The sequence below is a fragment of the Apus apus genome, chromosome 4 (genome assembly GCF_020740795.1).
Source record: "Apus apus isolate bApuApu2 chromosome 4, bApuApu2.pri.cur, whole genome shotgun sequence".
NCBI classification, from domain to species: Eukaryota; Metazoa; Chordata; class Aves; order Apodiformes; family Apodidae; genus Apus; species Apus apus.
Window position 1 is genome coordinate 7,110,622 of NC_067285.1, and position 15,640 is coordinate 7,126,261.

General features: G+C 36.3%; 1 protein-coding gene across 1 annotated transcript in view; it reads left to right on the forward strand.

The window, feature by feature from the left end:
- PDZD8 (PDZ domain containing 8) overlaps positions 1 to 15,640 on the forward strand; it is a 56,502-nt gene that overhangs the window by 18,886 nt on the left and 21,976 nt on the right. The window contains exons 2-3 of the mRNA XM_051619390.1: positions 348 to 470; positions 5,902 to 6,004. Coding sequence (XP_051475350.1) covers positions 348 to 470; positions 5,902 to 6,004 — 226 coding nt within the window. The remainder of the gene's footprint in view (positions 1 to 347; positions 471 to 5,901; positions 6,005 to 15,640) is intronic.

Below are 15,640 nucleotides of genomic sequence, written 5' to 3' on the forward strand. Positions count from 1 at the left end.
TGTTAAGATATTTAATGCAAGAGGACTCCTGTCTTAAATCACATTTGCAGTCATAAAAATATTTGGTGATTTGGTCAGCTTCCCACTTTCTCAGAATTATCTGCATTAGTAAATACAACCCAAATAATCTATTCCTGTCAAGCAATCCTTATTTATATATTCTCCAGTCTTCTGCATTCAGAAAGCTTCAGTAGCTTCTACTTGTTCCTTTTAACAAAGGCATAAGTAGGAATGGAAGTATATCTCTTCAGGTGTGTTAAAGATTCATTGCAGTCCTGTTACTTTTTTTTTATTTGACTGTGTTTTCTTTACGTCATTTGAATTAAGTCTCTTTTATATTTTTTCAGGTTCAAGCCATTTTTTCCATTTGAAATGTTTTGCCGTGATGAGTATGAAGATCGAGACTTTTGTATCCAGGATATTCTGTTGACAGAAGGTCGACTAAAAGTCACCTTACTGGAATGTTCCAGGTATGTTTTGTGGTCTTTTGCTCATTCTCGACTAAGCAAGTGTGCATGTTTCTTACGTTTATAGTAATTATGGCTTCAGGCCTGTTCTGATTCATGATGTAGCAGCTTTGGTGTTGTGAATGCACTGTAATAAAGAACTGTATTTTTTAAAATAAAACTGAACAAATGAAAGTTGCTGGAAGTTTCTGAGGCACTTCAGTGTTTTGTGTGGGCGTGTGGATTTGCCTTTCTTCTGAATTTTGCATGGTTACAAGCTAATCTGTCTCCTGTTATTTGTGTTGTTTTATTTGGTTTGTTTGTTTTTTTGTTTGGCACACCAGATTATGAATCTCTTTCCAGGACAGTATAAATGTTGTAATTATCCTATTGTGTTATGTTGTAAGAAAAGGGAAATAATTGTTTCAGTCTTGCTTAGATTAATCCAAATAACTTTTATAAGGCATTATTTATTGACTTTGTCTTGAACAAAATAATTCAATGAAATAAAATCTACTTCTTTCATTGAAGAGAAAATAATTTTCTTTATAGCTGGAGAAAAGGTGTGTGGGCTTTTGACTTGTTTGGACTTTTTCTATCAGATATCTTAGTTCTTGGTTTATGTTAGATCTTATCCAAGTAATGCTTAGGCTTTGATCTAGTCATGTGTTGTTCTGCTCTTTATGAACTGATCTCTGGTTTCAGCAAGACTTTTTTTTAAGTCTTCTTTTCGTTGCTTGTTTTACCATCTGAGCTCCTCTTTTTTCTGTAGCCTTGTACAACTGTTTGAACTGTTTGCTGTACTAACGTGGTTTATCAGTGCCATGGATTTCCAGAAGATACTCTTGTTTCTAGGGATTGTGTGGGCCACAGCAGTGATTATTTTTGTAATAAAATTGCTGCTTACCCACATCCCTAATTTTGTGATATGTTTTCTGTGAGTGATCCAAAAATACTGAAGGACTCTTCACTCCTTGGTTGCTAGGAGTGTTTCCTCTTTACCTGTTCTGGATAAGGGAACTCATGATCTCTTCTTATAGGCAGTCACCAGTTTCCATCCAATAGTGCCTTAATTTGTGTTGTAAGAGAGCCCAAACCAGCTCCCTGAAGTTATCTGCAGTTGTTCTTGCTTTGGAAAGTAATACTTTAAATACTATGTCTTTCCTGAATCTGAAACACTGTGTAGCAGAGCCAGTGTTGTGTTTCTTTCCCTTATATTTAGAAGCCAGATTACTCAGTTTGACATCACCATCTGACCTCTCAGGATTGTCCCAGATGCTTATCAGATGGCTGGGAGAAGATGCAATTGCTGGTTTGTCAGGTCTTTTAAGCTGCAAGTCTGACTTAATCTCACTGTTTTTTGCAGCTTGGAATTCCTTGACACACACTGGAAAATTATATCCAGCAGACACCTCTGAATCTAAGTGTCTAACTCTTGGTCCCATAGTAATTCCTCAGATCTTTCATGTGTCCCATCCTTTTTTTTCTTTTAATGAAACAACTAAAAATTCCATCCATAAAGTTCCCTTGTAAGTAAATATCCTTGCTTACTTTGCACCTAAAGATACTGATGAGGTAAAAGCTGAAAGAGGATTCTGGTAGCAAAGGCAGAAATTACAGTTTTTCATCACTGCACTGCACAAAAAAAGCAACACTTGAGGCTGAAATACAGAGCTTTGTCACTCAGGTCTGCCATAGGGACCTGAAAATTATCCTTGGTGATCATTCTCATTCCAGAAATGAAAGATAACTTAAATTTCTGTGTGTTTTTCAGTTTTGTTCAGTATCTCAGAAGCTTTTTATATTCTTTCTCAGTACAGCAGCTATTATTTTACTTCTGTACAAAATTTGGAGTAGGATTCTTGACTGCTGACATTGTGTTCCATCTAATCTGGTAACAGGGTTCTACTTTTTCTGCTTAAATCTGAAATACAGTGGTGAAAGTATAGTGATAAAACATGTAGCAGCCTTTGTGTATGTTATAAATATCTAGTTTAATTTCTTTATATTCTTCACATGACCAAATACTTCCACTTCTTGCACTTGTTTCTTTTCTAATTGCAGGCTTGACCATATTACTTTCCTTGCTGTCATGCTCTTGAAAGAAAAACTAAATTTGGCACCTTAAAAAAATTAAATTAATGAAGGGATAGGGAATCTGTGGTAAATAACAAGGAATATGTTTTGCAACTTTTTATCTGTCCTGTTGTAGAAGGGCAATGCCCTCATAGAACTCAGTTGTTGAAAAAATACTGTTATCTGTCACTACCTTAAATTTTTAAGGAAAGGGAAAACCAAAGCAGCATGCCGTTCCATTTTGCTATATTAATTTTTTTAAAAGGTACACTGTGAAGAAAGTCTTAAAGCCTATAAACTCTGATGAAATTAGGAGTGAATATTTTTCCAAAGCTATGCCATAAAGTGGCTTTTCTAAATTAGCATTTGTTTCACTAAATAACCTTTGTTCACGAGGAAATTCTTCAGAGATAATTTAGTTAAATCCCACAGAGTGTACATGAAACAGACTTGACAAATTTGGAATTTTATCTTTGTTTTTTTATATTTTTTGTCTTCAAGTGAACTTAAGTGTGCAGCAGTGGTGCCTTTAAGTATGTGAATATTAAATCTGCTTTGGACATTCTTAAAATTTGGGAAAGATTCAGCTTATTTCAGCTCCTAAAATACTTGCAAATAGAAAGGCCACTGTTGGAAAAAAATAAATAAATTAGGAAAGGGTTGTAAAAGGAATAAAATCTTCAGCTTGCTTTGATGTACCTGGTAATAAATGATGTGTTACTGAAGGTTGTTGTGTGCTTTGCTTGCCCATATCAGCGTCTTGTTAGATTTGTACATCAGTACTTTAGCATCATCCTACAAAAAGCAGGAAGTGTGATAGCTTTGTTAAAGTCTCTGGAAAGGAAGACGGATAAAGACTTGCTGAAATTCTTGGTTTGGCTCTGCTGAAGAGTTGAGGTGACCACAGCCACCAAGTGCTTCTTGTTCTTCATCAGAGGACAAACACTTCATGTCTTGGAGTCCTCATAGCTCTCAGACTAGGAAGCAAACCAGCTACAAATAACTGTTTTCATATCCGTAGCTACTCTGTTGAGTCACTCTCTTCTATCTCACTCTTCTATGCAGGGAAGCATGCAATTTACAGTTGGGGAGGGAACAAATATAAACTTTCTGTATTTATTTTAATTACTGAAGTGGTAATTTTATCACATTTCTCTGTTATAATTATAGCTGGGGTTGTAAAGTGTGTTTTCATGAATCCTTTCATACTGGTTTACAAACTTCCAATCTGCAGGATATAGATATCTCCTTAATATCCAGTTGTTCTGGTTGTGTTGTGACACAATCTTAATGTCAGGGTTTATCTGCAGCTGTTTTATACAAGATGGTACCTCTGTTTGCATGCTAATGGAAGTACTATTCAAACAAAAATTTTCTTAGTGTGGTTAGCAGTTAAAATTTAAATACATAGTTTTGTTGTCTTGTGATACGTTTCTTCAGGTTGGGTGTTGGTAACCGACTTTCAGGTGAAATCTCATTATGTGTCATTATATTCCTTGTGACTTTTATGTTATGGTGCTGGTTGAAAATTATGTTTTATTCCTCTTTTGAGCTACCTCCTGTCCATGTTCTCTATCTTAGTGGCCACCAGTGTAAGATAGCTAAATGACCTCTGTGCTGGTATCTTGGAGGTATGATAAGTACCCCTGGAAAATTCTCTGGAGAGTGTGTCTAGGTGACGGGAAGATGAAACACTTGCACCCAATGATCAGCAGTTGGAAAAGCTTTAATGAACTGTCTGGTATCAGTGAGACACTGAGGAAAACCTTTGCTCAATAGAAGCTATTAAAAAGCAGACCAGAAAAGCCACAGTTGCTGGGGATTGACTTGCTGGTTGCTGGGGATGACTTAAAAATAAGCAAGGAGGTGCAAGTTCATCAGTTCAAGTAACCTTGAACAAACTTAGTCTTGTCCAGACAAAGTACCTAATCAGTTGGTTCAGAGGCTGGATTTCTGCTTACAGTAATCAATAGTGTCTAGACAAATGAGTGCTGAAGGTCAGGCTGGAAATGAGGTTGACAGCTGCTGTTTGGAGTGTGTCACTGGAGCATGGAAACTTCCCTGCTGAAAGTGAGGTTACAGGATACAGCCACTAACTCGGAACCAAAGACGGTTACACTTTATGAAGCAAATGTGCTGGGGACCAACCCAAATGTGACCTTCCCCTGTCATCACCCCCATGCATTCATGTACTCGCTTAAAAACCAGTTAAACGAACTTTTCATGGAGCAGCATAGAAAAGAAGTATCTCTGCTGCAATGCAAGCTAGAGAGCTGTCATAGCCAGAGAGGTGTTTTCCCGTGGGATTGGCTTAATTTTACCAATTCTAATTGTGGGTGAAAGTTGTTTTCAATAGCTTTACTTAATTTTCAAAGTACGTTTACTACATATTTCCACAAGTGGAAAACTAGGCAGTTTTTGTTTGTAAATATTTAACCTAGAGACATTATTGAAGGATAAACGGAAAATTGACATGTTTTTCTGACAGCTGTTGTCTGTTTTATGAAGAGTTGTGTAACACATCAAAATCACAAGCAAGATATTTGGATGAAAGCTTAGAAAGTGTCCTTGTCAAATGTGTATGGAAAGTTTTGGGGAGGGAAATTAAAATTTAGTAGCTCTTTTGAAGAGAAATATTTGTCCTTTCAAGTTCTTATTCCAAAATATTTATCTGCCTCCAGCTACTGTGAGATAAGCTGTGTTCAACTTTATTGCTGTTCTGTAGCCTAAAGGTTAATGTTGTGGGTTGTTGGTTTTTTTTTTTCCTTTTAGAGTACTGGTATCTACCTGAATAGTTTTGTTTTCTTCTGGAATAAGGTATCATGCATGAACAGCTACTCTTTTGTTTGGTGTGAATGTTACAAAAAGTGACAGATATGAGAGGATCTTAGCTTAGAGAAATGGAAACATAAGTAGTAGTAGTAAACTGAGACTTTAATCAACAGTAACTCTCTTGAAGCAAGAAGTGTTCCACTGTATTGTGAAGCTTAAGGTTAGAATGAAAGACCCTTGTGGCTATTGTTGCTTTAAAAGAAAAATCACCAGAAGTAATCCTGATGTGGAAAATTACTAGTCTACTGATTGAACACTTTATTAAAAATTAAAAAAAAAGAAAAAGGGAATTGCAATAGCAAAATAAATAAAATAACGGACAAAATAAAACCTAGCTAAAAATTTTAACTGATATTTTATATTTATGCAGTTCTTCCACTAGAGGGTGGCAATGTCTTTCCTTTAATGCAAGGCTGTACGTGTGGAATCTTTTTTGCTGTACACTTGATAATAATAGAGTGTATAAATGAAGAGTGATGAATTTAATATGATATCTGGGATTTGTGTAATAGTACTACAATGCTTACTATAGGCTTTTCTATTTCAGGTTATTAATTTTTGGATCCTATGATACAGAAGCAAGTGTTCATTGCACGATGGAGCTGAGCACTGATGTTTGGGAAGAAAAATCAAGAAGTGCTATTAAAACGGTAAAAAAGGATATAATCTTTGCATATTGTAGTATGTCTTGTGCTCTTAATACATTTTCTAGAAAGATTGTATCTTTGGAAAATCAAATGGCTACTATAACAGGAGAAAATACAACCCAAAAAATAACAGACAAGTTATTTTTTAATCCAAAGTATTTCGCTGCCAAATTGACATGTATGGGTAACATGTTCAGTTATCACAGCTGAGCTTGAAAATGTTCCTGGTTTGAATATATAGTCAACTATCCATCTACATAAAACTAAATAGTTTAAAATACATGTTATCATAGTTGTTATATTTGGGTGGGGCAGTGTTTAGAAAACCATGAGTAAGATTCCCAGGTCTTTCACTGGCTGGTACTGTGTTCCCTTCTGATGGGAGTGGTGAAGACAAGTGTCATCAGAGGGCAGCCCTTGTGACTGCCTTCTTCCCTTCTCCTGCATTTTGTGAAAATTGCCATAGATCTCCAGCTTTTTAAATGCATATGAATCTTGCCCTTTGTGCTAAAGAAAAATACTTTTACAAGTGTCTGCAAATGCTGAGAGTAGTAGTGTTGGTGGTATTGTACCTTCATCTTTTAGTAATTATAATATTTGATAACATGAGTTTAGCAGCATACATCCTATAAATTGCCTTTTTGTATGTGTTTGAGGATGAGAGTTACCTTCCTTTCCTTTCTTCAAACAAGGTGGCATGTATGAGAGAGACTTTCTGGTTTACATTGGAGTGATATTGTGGTAGTCACCAAATTAAACTGGGCTTATGCTGAGCAATACGTCACGTGCTTTTTGTAAAACAACACAAACAGACCCAGAAGCTTTAAAAAGACTATGTTAACAGTTGGTTTCATACAAAGAAATAATTGGAACAAAAATCAATGTCCTGCATTTTACCCTCTGTGGTCTGACTGCAACTAATTTAAGCCTCTGACTGGGGTTGTAGCATCCTTTTTCCACAGGAGCAGCAATGGCCCAGAATTTCAGCACCTCGTTCAGTTTCTGCAATTAAATTCCATTTTGCATGTTTTGAAATTCCTTGTGACAAACACTGTGATACTTGTTTCATCTCACCATGTTTTGCCAAAAGGAATGTATGGCTCAGCAACAGACAGAAAGCCTTTTTTTGGTCATCTTAGCTTATTCTTAATTAAATGTAAGACTTAAAGAAGGGTAGAGGTTCACCTATGGCTCTTTTAGGAACCCGTAACACTGGGTGCAATTAGCTCTCTGAGTGTGGCAGGGAAGCAAGTGGTGTTTTTGTGAGTGTGAGCTAGCTGTGTCAGCCCCCTGAGGTGGCCTGCTGCATGGTGGCTCCAGTGCTGGGGGAAAAGAGAAAGAAGGGTGGGAATAGCAGCCCCTTCAGCTACTTCAAGCTCCTGAGGCACCACCAGAGTTGGGGACATAAAGCAGTCTGGTGGTCCTGAGAGTAATTACTGAGTTTGCTTAACTCTAGATGTTGCTAGACTTCATTGAAGCACTAGGCAGGAGGTAGATTTGAATAATTCATTTTCAGACTTTTTTGTTCAATCTGCTTTATGCAGCAGTTTTTAATTTTCTGTAATTTTTTGTAGTTTATTTTAATCCGAAGGTTTAAGCCTCTTTGCATGATCACATAAGGATAAGGTAGGAGCAATTCAGCCTTAGTAGTCTGGCCAGCCTTGCCACTTTCCTAATGATAATAAAGATTTCAAAATTTGCAATAAACAAGCAATACTGCCAGAGTTAATAACCAAACCAAACTAAAACAAAACAAAAAAAACCCAAACAAACAACAAACGAAGAAACAAAACCCACAAAAAAAGTTGCTTATTTTTAGACAATTTTGAGTAGCAATATTGGAATATATTCTTTTACACTTCAGCACAGAAGAAAGAGTGAAGAAACATCTGCAGACTGCGTGGCACCGAGGTGGTTGTGACAGCAGATGGCAGTAGGGGAAAGCTGATGGAGGCTGGAATGGCTCTTTATTTGAATGGTTTCTTTTTTGAAATTACGGAAAAGTACTCAGAATGAGACTCCCAAGAACTTATCCTCTGTTTCAGCGTCTAAAATGAAATGACAGCTCTTCAAAATTTCTTAAGCTTTTTGAAATCTGACCCGCAATGAACAGGAAGGTTTTCTATGCATCCATGTTGCATTCCTTCATTAAGCATCATTCAAACACTGTCTGCCAACGAGCAGGGACTCTTTGATCTGAGTTGCTGCATCTCTAGCTCTGCTGTCAATATGAAGAGTTTGCTGTGCTCACCCACCTTGAACTTTAGGCCACGACATAGTCAGCCTAATTTTTTAAGAATCCTGCTTTTGAAAATCTTGTCACAGTAGAATATGGAAATTGAATGTTATCAACTTGCAGAACTACTTTATTGCTTCTCAACAGGTGGAATGAAATTGGGGAAGTCTGTTTTCCTTAGGAAATCAGATTAAATAAGCTGCAAAATGTTAGGACACCCCACTGTGTGGCAAGAGTATTGCCAGAGATCCTCAACAAAATGAGAATTGTTACTAACACACTTAACACAGGGACTTAAGTTGTTTTCCTCAGAAAATGTAACTGTGTGACTAGTTAAATAGGAAGTTATAAAGAAAAAAACCTGTGTTATTTTCCAAGAAAAAGTTTACTTATATCATTAATTGTGACTTTTAGCTCTAATGCAATGTTAACCACAAGACAGCTGATTGCAGTACTTTTTATCTTTCTAATATTAAATCCTTCTTTTAATGCTCGCATGTGCAATAATTATTTGAGAAGGTGATGTTAGAATGAATAACAACTTCAGAAACTAGGGAGAAGAAATTGCACACTTAAGTTGAAAAGTAGAAAGATATGTTCTGGTTTGAAATAGTCTAATCTGTAAGAGTCCTACGTAAGCATGATGGTAAATCCTCTGATTCAGACTGTGTTCCACAGTGCTCCTGAGGAAACTTTTCATAGCTTTCTACACTTCCCAGTGTTTTCATTTCTTCTATTATGTTAGTAGCAGTGATAAAAGATTAGACAGGTTTAATACTTCATAATGAATTTTGATGAAACTTTAATCTGATCCCATTACTTACAGAATATTAGTAAGTGTCAAAATTGGTTTTGAAGAAAGGTGCTGTGTTATTGAACATATTGAGGATTATTGAAGTGTCTGTTACAATACAAAAGTGTCTCAGACTTCTGTTTATCAAATCAATGTGAAATACCATTAAGACTTCAGAGAGGTAGTCTAGCACATTCCTATTTGACACAATCAAACACAAACATCTTAATTAGTAGTACATGCTGTTGGAATTACCATTAATCACTGCCTTGCTATGTAAAACTTAATTATGTATGGATAGGATGTAGTAATTAGCATTAGCAGCATTGGATTACTAGACAGGTTCTATGGCTAAATAATTATGGCTGAATAATTAGATACATGTTTGTAGATATTAAATGGAGGCTGTGTTATAAATGTGAGTGTTTATGACCACTGAACTGCCAGTTAGCAGTTTCTACAAAAAAAAAAAGAATTGTTCTGTTTTTCTTTGGAGCTCATCTGTTACGAGTGGACCACTCACCTGATTTAATTTGGTGAGAATCTTGCTGCTGAGTTTACCTGTGCTGAGGCTTTATGTACAGTGTTGTGAAACAATAATGCAATTTTTCAGCAGAAAATGAAGTTGCTGTATGAATAAAAGGAAAAAAAAAGTCTGCCTTCCTTGAAAGTTGTAGTATATTGGACATAAAAATTAGTAAGTATTAAGTTTACTACAGGTGGTACCTGTAGTAATAGCCAGTTTCATATTCCCAAAGGTAGTAAGTGTTGGGGCTTTTTTTGGTGGTGGTGTATTTTTTTCTTTCTAAATTTTTTTTTTTTTTTTTGGAAACCCCTTCTGTAATTGCTAACTTTAGCCATACAGAAACTGCATTTCCTATCCTGCAAAGTAAAAATGTCCACCTGAAACACCACATCTAGTAGCCCTGTAGGATTTACTTTTGCATCAGTTGTCTCAGGAGCACACAAATATCCTGTGAAGTAATCTAATAATGGAAAGAATTAAAGAATTACAGAATTAAGACAAGCATCCCACCACGTCTCTTTTTAGGAATTCTGCTTGATGCTTTCTCTAGTTCATTCTGAACATTGTGGTCAGCACTGGAGTAACTGAAGGGGAAAACCAGTGACACTGTCTTTCAATATTGCATTCTGAATTTGTGCATGAGTATGCAAACACATGCACAGGCCGTGATCTCCACTTCTTGTGGTGAGGTTATCTAGATGGATATGGCTTTTTATTAGTAAATTTAATGGTAGCTTTGAAGTTGTTGTAGGAAGTTTGGTTGGTACCTGTTTATGAAAACAAAGCAATATTTCTTGGCCTTTCATAAACCTAAGTTTTCTCTGTGAGGGCTTAAGGGTAATTTAAAGGTATTCCAGGGCCATAACATATGAATATAAAATGAGAAATAATGTAGATCAAATCCAGCACCTTCTGAAATTATTTGCCTGAAGATACTAAACTATAATGTCAAAACTTAAAGCAACTGTGAAACATTAATTGGTAAATTCATGGAGTTAAATGCCTCACAGTTGGCATTTCAGTGTGCTTATTTAACTGCCTGCCATTTCAGCATTTAATCCTGTCAAAAGTAAAGAGGAGGATTAAAGCAAGAGAAGCTTTTTGAAAATGTCACTTTTTATGAAAATTCATCATCTTGTAAAATTTTGTAATATTTGTAAATACAACAGGGAATAGTTCTGATATTTGTGCATTACATAATATTCTGTAATCCTTCTTTCAAATAAACTTGAAGGCCATCAGGATTTTTTTTGAATCATCCTAAACATTTAAGCTTTTTGACTTGGGGCTTCAGAAAGCTTTTCTGTGATTTAATGAGAGACCTTCAGTGAAAATCCACTGTAGCTCTTTACTGCTCAGAGACTATTGAATATGAACATTTAAAAAAACCCCAAAACAACAAAACAACCCCAAAACATTAACAGTTTGTGGGGTTTTTTTTAGTGCATGTATATTCAGATAGTTGTTTAGAAGCAGGTGTCATGGCTCTAGTCAGAGACTGGTCTGATGCTTCTTGCCTGCCTATAAATCATTCAGAAACCATCATGTGCTGCATCCTGGGCATAGCCTCACCTGCAGAGATTCCTGCACTTTTGAATCTGGCAGCAGTCAGTACTAAATGCATCATGTGCAACCAAGTCTGTACCTTCCCTTACATGCACCTTGTTTCTCCTAACATCCAAGCCTGAAGTTGTGATTCTTCTCAGCCTCTCCTGGAGTGATGCAGAGATTGACTGCTTGCAGTGAATCTGATTTGCTGAGCTTCACATTTAAAATACCAGATGAAAAGATGAATGGATAAAATAACTTGAATGAGGAGAATCTGTCATGAGCAGTGCTTAATGTTCTGTGTGTGCTTCCTCTTCCCCATTTCCTAGTTTAAGAGCTGCCAACAGAGCTCATCCATGGTACTTGGACATAGGAAGCTACGTTCTGCAGCCAGATACTTGTCTCGTATAGTGAAATAAATCTCTTTTGAAGCCACTTAATTCCAGCCTAAATCTCCAATAGTTTTTGGAACCAAGTAGTACTGCAGGTGCCATTGGTAGTACTGTCTCTTCAGTTGGGGTCTCCCAGGTTGGTATTTTGCAGGGTGTTGTACTCTCTGAAAGTGTAGTATTGACCTCCTGATTGAAAGAGGCACAATCCTTTGACGTGGATGCATTGGGTGAATTCACCTTTGTAAGACCCCTCTCTGTGACTGTTCTAGGACAAAAAAAATATATAAAGCTTAAAGCTTGATCAGGGTTTAGTTCTTTTCTTTTCATGCATTTTACAGAGCTGATAAACAACATATATTTTCACTGTGTTGTTTTTTTTTCTTTGAAGATTACTCATGTAATAACCAACCCATAGCACAGTTTCTTTGAGTTACCTTTTAGTTGCTCTTCTATATCCTCCTGATGGTATCCAGTTTCAATAGCAGTTGCAAGCTTTTCTTGTCATAATTTTTAACTTGCAACTTCAGTTTTAAAATAGAAAACTATTAAGTAAACACTAAATTATATCTTTTCCTTGAAACACTTGTAAAAGCTAAGATGGGCACACTGTTTTAGCATATTACTAGATGTGGTGCTGATGACTTTTTTTTTTTAATTCTTGTCATCTGTTCTGCTACATGTCCAAATATTGGATGTTGGAAAGAGTTTTAAGTAGGTTTTACAGCAGCTGTGTTTCTCATTTGCAAAGCAATTGGTTTACAGTGATAGCTGATCTTGCTAAATAAATAGATGGTTGATGCATGAACCCTAACTTTGTGTGTATAAACAGTATGGCCTATTGTAAGAGAGATAACAGTGTTTTATTGACCAGAGTAAACAAAGTTGTTTCTGGGTAATTCAGTATATTTCTGGAATGACTTTCCAAACTATTTTCTTACATCCTACTGCATAATGCTGCTGCTGAGTTTTATCTACCTTTGCTTCTCTACACTGCTTATTGCTGCTATGGATGGGAGGAGTAGGGAGAGTTGGTGCGAATTAATGTCCAGGAGGAATTAACTTATTTTTAGTAGGATTTTTTGTTTGTGGTTTTGTTTTAGTTTGGTGTGTTTTCTTGTTGTTGTTTTTTTTTTTAAAACCCAAGTTGGCAAATTGAGTTTGGAGACTTGACAGAGTCTTCAACTCCTGCAAAATTAATAAAAACAATGTGCAACTAAAGTAAGCCTGTTGCAGATTGACCTCCTGGAAAGTTTTTCATTTGGTAGTCTGAAAAAGGCCTAACTAGACTAGGAGTAATATCAACTGTATAGCAACTCATTTTGGCAAAATGAAAGAGCCAGGGTGAAACATAATGGCTTATGTTTGGTTGCTGAGCTGTGCCACCCAAAACTGAGATGTTTGAGGTGACACAAACTGTAATTCAGGAAGCAGATGGAGACAGAGAGAGGCAGAGGGATTGGTATTTACTAACTGGGGTTCATCAGCACTAAGAGTGGGCTTTAGAGGGATGGATGAAATGAAGGGATCCTGAAGAGGATTGCCAGTAGCTTGGGCAGCCAGCAGGAGTGCACTGTGAAACACGTGACCATGTCATGTTTTGGACAAGCATGTCTTTTGCTTACCTGCTGATACCTGCAGGGCCTCTGTCCCCATCGCCCTGAGCTCCTAGTCAGCCAGGGCGGACCCCATCTGCATTCACCTGGCATAAGATAGTATTCATTTTACACATCTGCTTTGGCCAGCTACATGCTATGCACTTAGAAGTGTGATTTACACTTAGAGTTGCATAAGTGCAGCAATCTGCATGAATTTATTTTTAAAAAAATAATCAGAAGTGTGAGTTTCTCTCTGGCTCTCTATAGGATTCAAGCTTTGTACCTAGTGGTGACCCCATGCATCTGTGCTCCTGCCTGGATTTCATCAGTTAACCTTTTGTTCTGATGAGTTTTCAGAAGAGAGTGTATTCAAGTCTTCTTGAACATTAACTATATGTTAATTAAATAGGCATAGTGGTCCCTTGCAATTTAGAGGGAAGCTGATGACAGTAATATATTTTCTCTTGGTTCCATTTGATTTATGCAGTTGCTCTGCCTGCCTGTTTGGAAGTGACTTTGTACCCAGTAATATTTTAGGTAGTTTAGCCCTCTTTCAAGCATGGTTGAACTTGGTTTAAGTTTCAAAAAATACTGATTTTCTTGAAAACAAAGAGCTAGATCTAGGAAGATACGAAAATGGCATCTCCGAGGCAACCAGTGGCAGAAAGCTGGTTTAACTTCTCATTTTTATATTTACACCAGCTAAATTAACAACTACATTAGCTTAAACAAAAACATGATCAGGTTAAATACCAGGAAGAAATGTCTTAAAATACCCTTAATTAACATATGGTATGATAACTATTACTATTAATGATTTAACTAATGAACCCGCTGTTCTTTAATATAGAAATTTTATGCCCTTCAGTGGGATGGAAATGAATTTTCATACACCACAAATAATTAATATCTAGTGGCCCTGAATTCTGTAGTTCAAGTGTCAAAATATAGGCATAAAAACTGAGTGAGTGCAAAGAATGCCTTTAATACTGTGGGAGGAGTTCCTTGTTCTGAGTACACCTTTATGTAATGTAGCTATTTTTATGAAGTCAAATGTGTTAAGTAGTTCAGATTCTTGAACTCGAGGTAATTCCGTCTTGTTACGTGTGTCATGTCTTACCTTCCTATTTAACTGAACATTATTTCAAAATGACTTCCTTTTCTTTTTCCTTGCTTTTCCCCTTCTTCAATCACAAGCTGAAATGGAAATTAAATGTTTTTCTCAGTGTCACAACTCTGTTCTAGGTCTGGTGGGGTAGAGGTCAGCACCTGCAGGCAGCACACAGTGAATGAGAATGGCGTTTGGAGTATTTATTTGTTGTCATAATTTTCACTAGTTACAATATACTGTGGCTGTTCTGTGTCTGTGGAGCAGCAGGAGCAAAATCTTGTTTTGTGGGGAAAAAATGCACATTAAGTTAATTATTAGTGCAGGATAAGCGATTGCTCTTGCTCTTTCTTAAGGGTGACCAAGCATTGTAAAGACTTTCTGCAATTCAAAAAATGAATAAGCAGGCATTTTGTATAGCAAACATGGTGTGTGTTCTCCAAATGCTCTGTAATGATGGAAAATAGAAATGAGAAAGTAATATGAATGGGCAGTGCAGCAATTGCCCTGGAAAAGCCTTAGGGATCAAAACCAGAATTGCTGATTCCTGTCATACAAATGAAATGCCTAAAAGGTCATTCTAGTGTATTAAGGTTAGATATAGCAGAGATGCTCTGCAGAGGACACCTACATATCAGAAGTAATTGGTAGTGAATCATCATTAGAAAATGGAGCATTTCCCTTAATGCAGTCTCCTAAAAGGCTGCCTGCATTAAAGTTTTGGTAAGATAAATAGTCTTTGAACTATTAATGTCTTTACAAGTATTTTAACCAAAAGTCAGTGTCTTCCGATCTATACTTACGTCATCTGTTTCCATTTTTAGGTGCTTTGGAACAAATATAATGGCTGTGCACCCTCAGATCCATTTGATGTTAATTGAAGCTATATATTTTCCCATGCTGAAGGAAGAAAGCAAAACAGAAAAAAGCCCTTAGAAATCTGAGGCCAGATAGGCAGAAAGGGTTTTCTTTATTTATTATAAAAACAACCCTAAAGTTTTTCACATTTAAACAAGTACACGTGTGTATATATATACACACACTTTTTATAAGTTTTTCATATATATTAATACATGCATTTAATAAATATAGATTTGTGTATATGTGTATATAAAATGAAAAAACATCAGTAATTTTTCTTCAGTTAAATGTAAATGGAAGTCTCATAGATAACAAGTTAACCATGCATTAAAAAAGGTAGATACTTGTAGATACAGTAAATGATCCCTGACAAATTTGGCTTGGCTTATCTGAAGTTCACAAGTGCTTACAGCTCTGAAGATACACAGAGGAGTCAAGAGATACAAAGATGATGTTTATGAGAGCAATTGCAGAAGTCTATTTCTAGGTAGTTAAATCACATATCTGTGGAAATATATTGAGAATAGTCTGTACAGCTTGCAAACTAAAATACAATCACTTTCCTTAACTATGTGAACTA